At 46.2% G+C, this 10,539-nt stretch overlaps 1 protein-coding gene across 1 annotated transcript in view; it reads left to right on the plus strand.

The window, feature by feature from the left end:
• The window catches only part of LOC306749665 (myocardin-related transcription factor A-like), a gene marked incomplete at its 5' end in the record, with an annotated part of 31,858 nt that extends 21,647 nt beyond the window's left edge, over positions 1-10,211 (plus strand). The window contains 16 exon segments of the mRNA XM_079232980.1: positions 1-233; positions 2,350-2,519; positions 2,966-3,082; positions 3,635-3,697; positions 3,786-3,970; positions 4,140-4,326; positions 4,662-4,920; positions 4,923-4,937; positions 5,071-5,219; positions 5,927-6,955; positions 7,133-7,330; positions 7,582-7,680; positions 8,593-8,742; positions 8,830-8,913; positions 9,167-9,215; positions 9,655-10,211. Of these exon segments, the coding sequence (XP_079089106.1) occupies positions 1-233; positions 2,350-2,519; positions 2,966-3,082; positions 3,635-3,697; positions 3,786-3,970; positions 4,140-4,326; positions 4,662-4,920; positions 4,923-4,937; positions 5,071-5,219; positions 5,927-6,955; positions 7,133-7,330; positions 7,582-7,680; positions 8,593-8,742; positions 8,830-8,913; positions 9,167-9,215; positions 9,655-10,202 (3,535 nt within the window). The 3' untranslated portion in view covers positions 10,203-10,211.
• Positions 10,212-10,539: the final 328 nt, after the last annotated feature.

Genomic DNA, 10,539 nt, shown 5'->3' on the forward strand with positions numbered 1-10,539 from the left:
ACTCCGAAGGCTCCTCACACACTGGCAACGAAAAAAGAAAAGTACATCGTTTTGTTTCTGCATGCTTCCAGAGACGTCAGCAGAGCCGTCGCTTCAGGCCAAGCAGATGCAGCTGAAGAGAGCTCGCATTGCCGACGATTTAAACGATAAGATCTCCCACCGGCCGGGGCCCATGGAGCTCATCCACAAAAACATCCTGCCTGTTCACTCCAGCATCAAGCAGGCCATCATAGGTACGCCAGGCCGGGTTTCAGATGGATTATATTTGTCATTTACACTCTCACTGCATTTCCATGTGTCACTTGTCATGTCATGTGTTGCATCATCCCTCCCTCCTTTATGTCATTGTGGCTCTACATTTCTCAGCGTGTTTTGTTCTTTTTCTGCCCCCTAGTGGCGACGGAATAGTGAAAACACCTTTAAACACAATATGCCCTGCATACATGTGGAGGAGGGAGGTGTAATATAAATGTAAAGGCGTAATACATCACAACACACCCACCGTTTAAGGCTCGTGACAGGAAGCCCCTCCTGGCCCCTAACGTGAACATACCAACTCTCCCTCAGATGTGCTCGCCACACACACACACACGCCTGGCGATACACATTCTTATCTAATATATCAACAACAACCAAGTTACACCCCCCCCCACACCTGAGTAATCATGCTTCAAATAGCCACAGATGTCGAACTGGGATAAAGTGAATGATGAGTGCTCTGGCGTCTCCGCTTGACAGACAGGAAGTCCCCTCTCCGCTGTCAGTTTTAGATGGCCGCAGAACCTGTTAATAAAAACTCATTATCTTTTATTAAGAAAATTACACACTAATTGAAGAGTTAGGGCTCTAAATGAATGAAAGGGATTTTAATCAGTTGCAATTTGGGCGTAGTGACAGATGTAATGACCTCAATTTCACCCTTTTCCATTATAACGGAAACAATAAAAAAAAAAAAAAAAACGTTCTGTCAAACTGTTATCACACATCTCCAGTCCAGTGCTGTCAGACATTAGATGATGAGATCACAGTCGCTGGGTCCAGCTGCTTGATTGATGTGTGGAGGAAATAACTCTGAGATTCAATAACGTTCAGCATCAGTGGATTATCCATCGCTGTCACAGCCGCACAATAAACACAATTGCATTACCGGCAGTTATTGTGGAAACTCTGGGAACACAAGAGTAGCACACGGTTGACATGCAAGAAATACAAACATACAGAGCGCGACACACACACACACGCACACACGCACACACATAGGCACGCCGCCGCAGTGAGGAAGTCATCACATTATTGGATCAGAGGGTGTTAAATCAGCCCCATGTTGTCTCCTCATCATCGCCTGCTGATGTTAGATTAATGACCAGCGGTGTGTTTTCTGCTGCACCCCGTAGCAGCTCCTGTAATTAAATAACACTCATCCACCAGCAAAAGGAAAGTCTCTGTCCTAGTCTAGGAAATCCCTGTAAAGACTCAATACTCTGCATACTAATGAAAAGATTATATGATATCCCTGAGGGAAATATTAGCAGGACTACGACTTGGATTCATTCCTGTGCTGGAGGTCGTTTCAACCTGATGCTCCGCCTGGCTAATAGGGAGACATTTGTCTTTCCAGTTGTTTTTATAATGATTTGTATCACTTGGCTACTTTTATTTGAAGCCTGGCAAACATTTTTGTGAAGAGAATATCGTTAGTAGCACAGAAAGTTGGCATAAACAGGAGCAGCCCTCACATAAGCGGTTAATGAATTCATAGCATGAATTACGCAACCAATCCTCCAGAATTCTCATCATTCACTCAGAGGGATGCCATCTGTCACATGAAAACCAGCATGACTGAGGTGGCCAGGCTTACTTGGCTGCACTGAAAGTGAACTTAGATGAATGAAAACTATTACTGGGATAAAGGCCGGAAGAAGCACTTTTTTTGTGAAGATATCATCTAAAATTGTCTTCTATGGGCACGATGTGCAGGCAGAGAGGACGAGCATTTAGGTTTCTCTGCAGCAGCCGTCACATAAACGCACCGGTTGACAGTTCTGGAGCAGACATCTGAGAAGAAGCTTGTTGTGTGTATTTTCCGTCCAATTTTATAGGCCTTGACTCACACACGCAGTGATGTGTTTGCTGATAATTGGAGAGGATGTGCTGGCTGACTTAAAGGAGGCTAGCAGGGTGTTTTTTCAGTGGCACAATGCAATTAGTTTGGATTGTGGGGAGGAATCCACGGGCTCAACACTTGTAGATGCAGGTGATAAAAGCTGGCTGTCATTGTAGGGATGTAGCAAAAACAGGCAGACACTCGGACCTAAATAGCTACCCTGTCCTCCCTTCTCTCCCTCTCAGAGACCCGGTTTCCAAAGCCTTCAGGTGATAACTCGTCATGTGATGAGGACAGCAATTACAGTCTGTCTCCAGAACAGCCGGTGAGCCTGGAGTCTCCTCTGGGCCTGCTCCCTCTGCCCTCTCCACCAGAGACGCTGGCTGGCAGTGTCGGCGTCCCATCTCCCGCGCAGGTAGGACCACTCACTGTGTGACACGCGTGCAACCATGACACTCAACATGATCGTCATATCCAGTATGATAGCAAACTCTTATGTAGCATGAAGCTTCACGATGTCATGGGAATTTTGATATTTCTCAAATAAGCTATATATTAGGCGATATATGGACTTGACTTTATTTATTTGATGTGGACATCACAGTGGCATTATAATTCATGGCATTCTATGCACAAAAAAACAGATGCACTGTGTTAAGTGTATATAGCGAAACACTAATTTCCAACACCTGTCCACAGGATGCTTTTTCAATTTTTTTATATATAATAAAATGTGATAAAAAGAGAATACATCCACATATATGGGCCTGGCTGATTTATTGTCTAGCTCTTGGTAAGGCCATGGTGTCAATCGGTGATTCATTTTGCTCATTTTAAGTATGTTTCCATTTTATCAATTAGGTCTCTTCTCCTGCTCTTGCTCTCCCACTGTTCTCTGCATCCTCCCCCTCATTCAAGTTGACCAATGGGACGGCAGCATCATCCGCCCAGAGGACCGGAGCGACTTCACAGATCAAGGTAAGTGACGTCTGTCCACAAGGCCAATCGAACAATGAATGTGCCAAAAGTTAAGTTTTGAACCTTGAAAAAAAGCCGTGCAAACTATTCTTGATGCTTTGATTTAAAGCTGCGCTCAACAATGTTTTTATATTAATAATGGATCAAATGACTTTGTGTAACGAGACAGCGGCCACTTGTAGTGATGAACAGAACATTAAAGATCCTCACCCGTCTCTGTAGATCCCATCAGCTCTTACAGCCCGATGTAGCGTCTTTCAGTTCATTATTTTGTTTTTTTTCTGGTCAACCTGTTTCCAGCAGCAGCAAACAAACGACAACACATTTTAAATCCCACTTTGTCCTACCAAACATCACCAAACAATAGACAGACAAAGCTAGGGACCAGCTGGTGGACATATTGTAGCTAAAGATTCAGATATTTCCCTCAGGAGTTGGTAGAGACCAAAACAGAGATACAAGGAAAGGGCATCCCGGATATTACGTTGATTGATGCTGTTGTATAAATGTTTACAGTTGGCACTTGCATCCATTCTCTTTCTTCAGTGCCATCCTAAACCACACTCTGACCGCTCTGCACAACGACACAAGAAGCCTAAGGACAACAAGCCAAAGGTAGATTAAAACCGAAGAGGAAACAAATGAGTCATCGGAGCAGCAGTCATTTGGTAATTTGTTATACTGTTAATGTGTTGCCTTCTAGATTAAGAAGTTAAAGTACCATCAGTACATCCCTCCTGACCAGAAGGGAGATAAAGAGCCTCCTCCCCATCTGGACTCGTCTTATGCCAAAATTCTTCAGCAGCAGCAGCTCTTCTTGCAGCTCCAGATCCTCAGTCAGCAGCAGCAGCACTATAACTACCACACCATCCTGCCTGCACCACCCAAGTATGTATGTATGTATGTATGTATGTGTGTGTGTGTGTGTGTGTGTGTGTGTGTGTGTGTGTGTGTGTGTGTGTGTGTGTGTGTGTGTGGATGGTCAAGCTTGTAGTGTGCAGGAACCCCTGGGGCTGGTATCTTGTGTAAAGACCCTCTCCTAATCCCTCTCCAACAGACCTCAGACAGACCAGCAGCCATCTTCCTCTTCCTCCTCCATTTCCACGACTACCTCCTCTCCTCCTCGACCTGTCGCTGCCCTTTCAAAAGCTCCGTCTAACCAGGGCTGTCACATCCGTCAGAGTCCGGCTGCTTTACGTGGGACAAAGCCAGTGTCTCTACCGCCAAACCTGGATGAAATGAAGGTTAGCTGCACAGCAACATACAAATCCAAAAGAAAACAGCTCTGCTAGTTTATGATCCATATCGTGTGTCTCATTCTCTCCGTACAGAGCAACAGCTCTCTCTGCTGTCTACAAGCTACGAGTCAATGGAGTAACTGGTGTCGACATATGTAAAATATTTACAACATTTCGTACCAGATAGGTGGCAGTGATGGATTAGTCTGTCTTTTTGTTTTCTCCTTTCTTTTCCCATAGATCCATTTCAATTTTCCTCGGGATCTTTATCCTCATCTCTTTGCTTTTTCCTCGCTCTTGTCCGTCAGTCTCAATTTCTCTGTTAATCTGTCTGTTGTCAGGTCGCGGAACTGAAGTCCGAGTTGAAGTTGCGCGGCTTGCCAGTCTCCGGCACCAAAAATGACCTCATCGAGAGGCTGAGGACCTACCAGGAGCTGAACGGAGGCCGTGACACTACCTCCTCTCCAACAGCAGGGGGTACCACAGGGCCAGGGGCCGAGGGAGGAGGAAGATCCTCCAAAACCGCTGCTGCAACCACCAACAACAACACACCACAACAGCAGCAACCATTTCAGTGCCATGAGACATCTTCTCTGACCGGTTAGTCAAACAGAAACGTTATCTGTACCTCTCCGATCTCCTCTCGTCATAGCATTATATATTCAACTGCAAAGATAACCATGAGGATTATTTATTATCGTTGTACATTCTGCCTAATGTCATATCTCACCCTCTGAATAGCTGATGCAGGCAGCAGTGCAGCCTCTCGTCAGCAGCTCCTCACGACCTGCGGGGGCAGCGCTTCCCCCCCGACCGCCTCGCTCACACACTCGGCCTGCTCGCCGGGCGCCATGAGCCTCGAGGAGACCAGCTTTAACAGCGACCCCTTGGGGGAAATGGTCAGAATCTTTTATTGTTGTTGTTGTAACACATTGACATGACCTTGGTGAGGGTCATGACGGCGTTATCAGCTGAACTACTACCCGAACTACAAAATTACCAGACACATTTCATTTGTAATGCAATGTTTTTCAGTGTGTATACATATTTATATTTATTTTGTTTTACCATTTACTGAGAGTATGCTTACATTATTTCCCCAAATATCCGTTGGACAACTATTCATATACATGTAATGTACTGCAGATACTTTAATTACTTTAATATTATTTTGAACAATCATATCTGAAAATGTAACTTAGATATGAAATGTGGTAACATTTCCAGAATGCCTACATTAAGTACGAGGGTGTATTTAAATATAAATACTTATAACTCAATGGTCTCTACAATAGACCAATCAAGAGTTGTACAAATGTTTGGTTTATGATGAAATACCTGCAAAAAAATGTCATTCCAGTCAGCCTCAGCTGTACTTTGTGTTTAGTGCTAATTCAAAAGCTAACGTGCTAAACTAAGATGGTGAGTATGGTAAACATTCTACCTGCTCAACATCAGCGTGCTAACATTGTCATTGTGAACATGCTAGCCAGCATACAGACATTAGCATTAAGCTCAAGCAAGCTCAGGCTGTAGACTCTGGGTTTTCATCTCATGATTTCCTCCTGTATGTTTATTTGTTCTTATCTCCTCTCTTTTTATCTAGATGAGTTCACATATCACCCAGGTGAGCCTTCAACCATGTTCAGCTGCTCAGCTTGCAGCCAGCATTAAAGAAGAGCCGAAGTCCTCCTCCCCAGCGCCATGTCAATTCTCTTTAAAGCAGGCTTCTCTGCAGAAGCACTGCCTGGTCTCATCGACGGCCCTCACCACCACAACCCCGGCTCCGGTGGGGACTTTGGACAAGGACAGGATGCTGCAGGAGAAAGACAAGCAGATCGAGGAGTTGACCAGGATGCTGAGGCAGAAACAGAGACTGGTGGAGGTGCTGAGGATGCAGCTGGAGCATGTGAACCGAGGAGGGCCGGAGCCGCTGGTTCTTGTAAGAGTGAAACAAGAACCTCCTGATGGACCCGGTGCCCCTCTCTCATTTGGCCCTCCACCGTTCTCCCCTTCACCGTCACCCGTTTCATGTGAGATGGACGTTATCAAGGTCACTGTTAAACAGGAAGCCATCGAGGCAGAGGAAGTTGCGTGTGAGACAACGATGCAATTACCAGAAATTCATGGATTACCGCAGTCGTTGACACAAAGTCAGGAGGGGCACGAGCAGATGAGCACGCAGACGACACAGCAACATGTCCGCCTGCAGCAAACCACTCTGCAGCTGGCCCAGCAGCAGGCCATACAGAAACTTTTGCTCCAGCAAAAACGCAGCTTACAGAACGAGCAAACGGTCGCGCAGAACCGCAGTCAGACGCCAGAAAACCTGCAAAAGCTTTCTCAGCAGAGGAAGAAGAAGTCTCACAAACAGCATCTCAAACAACTCCAGCTGCAGCAGCAACTGTTGCAGTCGCAGCAGCAGCAGCAGCAGCACCTGCACCAGCAGTCAAAGCAGCATCAGCAGCAGCAGATGCAGCTGAAGCAACAGATTCTGCTGAAGCAGCAGAAGTCGTTCTTACAGCAGCAGCAGACGAAACAACTGCAACAAATCCAGATGCAGACAAAGATACATCAGAAGCAACAACAGGTGCTCATACAGCAGAAACATCAGGCACACCAGCAGCCGCCACAGGTCAGCAGTGGGTTTCATAATATCATTTACACCACATAGACTGTGTAGGATGCTCCTGATGGTCTCTTGATCTGGTCAGATTCTTTGCACGGCAATTTTTTGGCACGCCAATAAGAAATGTGAAGCAGAAGTGTACACAAACGCTGATCCTTTCTCTAAAAGTTCTCCTTTGTTCAGGTGTCTCAGGCGTCCTTCAACCAGCAGTCAGGCTCAGCGCCTTCTTTCCCACTGGATCTCCTCAAGAGCAACTCCGGCCCGACTCTGGTCACGGACAGCAACGGCAACCACTTTCTGGTTGCACTGACCAGTCACATCACTGAGGGCCAAAGGACTGAGGCCCCTGGCAGCAAAGCAACCAATCAAATCGCACTGCAGGTACACGACTCACTTTCAGCAATGCACTTCAAAAGATCCAGATTTTTCAATTATGTCTCGTGCCTCAAAATATGTTCCCGACAGTCTGTGTGCTCGATGTTAAGAGAAGCATAATCGCAGGCAATTACCCCAAAAGAGCGTCACAATATCCAAGATTAATGTAATCTGATGTTTGAATACTGACATACTCTTTTTATTATAATAATTAACACTTATACTAATACTAACTACACAGTTTATTTTTCCAATAGCGACAACAGTCGACTCCAGCCAGGCTCCCGGACCACAACCTCGTTACTCAAACCCAACAGAGTACGCACGAGGGCTTTTTAAAACAACAAGAGGCAAAGGTGAGGTTTAAAGAAAAACATTGATGATCTGAATCTGCTGGCATTAAATTAGCTGAAGTAGCATTGTACAACAGGAAGACATTTGAGATGTAAAATGTATGTATATTATGGCTTGGATTTTCAGATTTTCACCCCATTATTATCGTAGCAAAAGATAATTTATTACAACAATATTACAATATCTATAGAAAATCCATCTTCAATTGTGTTTATTGCACATGTGGAGAACATTTCTGTGGTGCTCTTTTCTTCTTTTATTTAGCCAAACTGGCCTTTTTAAAATATTTCTGTCGCCACAAATAGTCTCTCAACAGCAGATGTGAGCCCTTATTACGTCATCTCTTTTACACATTTAATGGGCCCTCATCATACTACATGCGCACTTCATTCTCAAACCCCGGCAACCCAGAGCCCCGTCACTGGAGCAACGGCAGAGCAGTCTGCTAATGCTCCATAAAGAGAGCGAGAGAGAGAGAGTGAGGGAGTGGAAATTAATGACGCATGCCGTTCGGCGAAGTGACGGCAGTCTCTGATAAGAGTGTCTTGACACTGGCCCGATGCTGATTATTACTGCTCGGCTAATTACTCCAACGGCATCGTCCATTACTATGATCCACGTTGTTAACGGAGGAGGAACAAAAAAATCCCGTCGCATCTCGGCTAATTGAGATGTACCGTGTCTCTCGGCGAGTGCAGGTGTGCTGGGAAATGTTAAGATTTGGAGGAACACTGCGTTGATGGCACACATTGTTGTCTTCCCTGCTGTATATTTGTCACACTCTTAATAGAGACTATTGATGATTTGAACTGGCAGCAGTACTAGTTAGTGACATTACTAGTGCTGCTGCCTCTCTGCACACTGTCCTCCCAGTAAGGAGAACTTACGTTTCCACTCTTTGTGATGACTTGAAGCCACAGAACGTGAGACCTCAGGTTTCTGTAGAACAGCCTCAGCAGGACGTTGCTCTGTGTTTGTCAGCACCTCCCAGTCTGCAGCCTTTCTTCAAGGACCAGGACTCCGCCCCCTCAGGGAAAAACGCCTCATCACCATCCTCTCACACTGTAAGTAATCTCCAGATGGTGACTCGTATCACCCAGTCCCATTGTAAAGGATTTCCTGATCACTTTTGGATCTCTCTCTCCCCCCAGGAGCTGTGTTCTGGTCTGGATGTCTTGTTTAGTCCTCTGTCTCCAGCGTCCAACGGGACCGCCGCCTCATCGCCTGATGACAAAGTACGACACACTGCACGTCTGAGGGTGTCATTTGTGCAAGATTATTGAAATGTTCATCTCAAATCTGCAATTATAAAACCTTGGGAGTGCTTCTTAGGTTTTTCTAACCTACATTAAGCTACATAAGCTGTCGTCTTTGCATCGCATCATTTCACGTCAAGTGCTCGAGTCACATATTAATGTGCTATGTGAACTTTGAAGGGTAATGTGTGTGTGTGTGTGTGTGTGCGTGCTTGTGCGTGTGTGTCCTCAGGATACAGAGCATGAAGAGGATTTTATTGACATCATTTTGCAGACGGGAGGTAAGATGCAATAACATCGTCTGATGTGTTTGTTGCGTAATCATCTTTTTACTCGGCAGGTTGCTGATTATTGGATCGGGAGCGATCGCCTTAATACTTAGTTTCTATGCCTTTGTGCCGTCATCGGGTCTATTCTCGTGAAGGTGATATCTCAGGAATGGCCTGGAACAAATTTCTTAAAATTCAGCACGAACATCCACTCGGGCTGATTATAATTCGGTGGCCAAATAACTCTGTGACCTCTGAAGACGTGTTTTTGTCCAAACTGGTGCATTCAATCTGCTGACGATGACAATTTCACGCAAATGTCTTCATGATGGATGGAGAATAATGATGATGATGATGAAATTTGGGCCAGACTTGTTTGTGAAGTGCAACTTGACTGGACTGCGAAGGCGAAGGCGGTGATTCTGGTTTAATTCTCTGTCTTTCCCTCCAGAAATGTCGACGACTTTCAACCCAGCACCCGACCCTTCTCTGGACCATCTAAGTCCACGCTCCTGTTCCTCGTCTCCTCACCCCTCCCCCTTCCAGCTGATGCTATCCCCCCCCATGCCATCGTTTTGTGACACCCAGCAGTCGGCCTCCTCGATGCAATCTGACCTCCAGACTCTGGCCGACGCCCTCGACGAGAAACAACACCTCGGTAGCGCCGAGAGTGGACGCCTGGAGGACTTCCTCGAGAGCACCACCGGTAAGCCCCTCCTGGGGGCGGAGCCCGGAGGCCTGTTGACTTTGATCGATGACCTCCACAGTCAAATGCTGTGCACCCCCAGCATCCTGGACCATCCCTTGTCTCCCATGGATACCTTCGACCTGGCAACGGAGGGGGAGCACGGGCTGGACGGTATGGATTGGTTGGACCTCACCATGGGAGGAGAGCGGGGAGAGGAAACCTCCACGCTGGCCCCACTTGGCCCCCAAACACCCTCGAGTGTCTTTTCCACGGACTTCGACCTGCCGATACACTGGGACTCCTGCCTATAGCCTCGAGCAGCCGGACAACAAGTACGGGGCTCAGTTGCACTCACTGACGCAGTTACACACAGCCACAAACGAAAACATGTAATTTATTGCTGAGGCTTCGGTATCGGATTAGAGCTCTCTTCCTTTGTTCTCTCACACACTGGTCTATTGAATCTTCAAGCACTTTGACCTTTATTTATTTTATTTACAGACTGGCGTATTGATTTGTGTGCGCAGACACTTATTAGGCCGGTCCTATATCTGTTCTTGCTGCTTTAGCAACAGTTGTGTCAACACAGAGGACGGCTGTGGATTTGTAGCTGATTGATGAGACACTTTTAACTGAGCCGTTGCTCTC

Source organism: Taurulus bubalis (genome assembly GCF_910589615.1).
Source record: "Taurulus bubalis genome assembly, chromosome: 17".
Taxonomy (NCBI): domain Eukaryota; kingdom Metazoa; phylum Chordata; class Actinopteri; order Perciformes; family Cottidae; genus Taurulus; species Taurulus bubalis.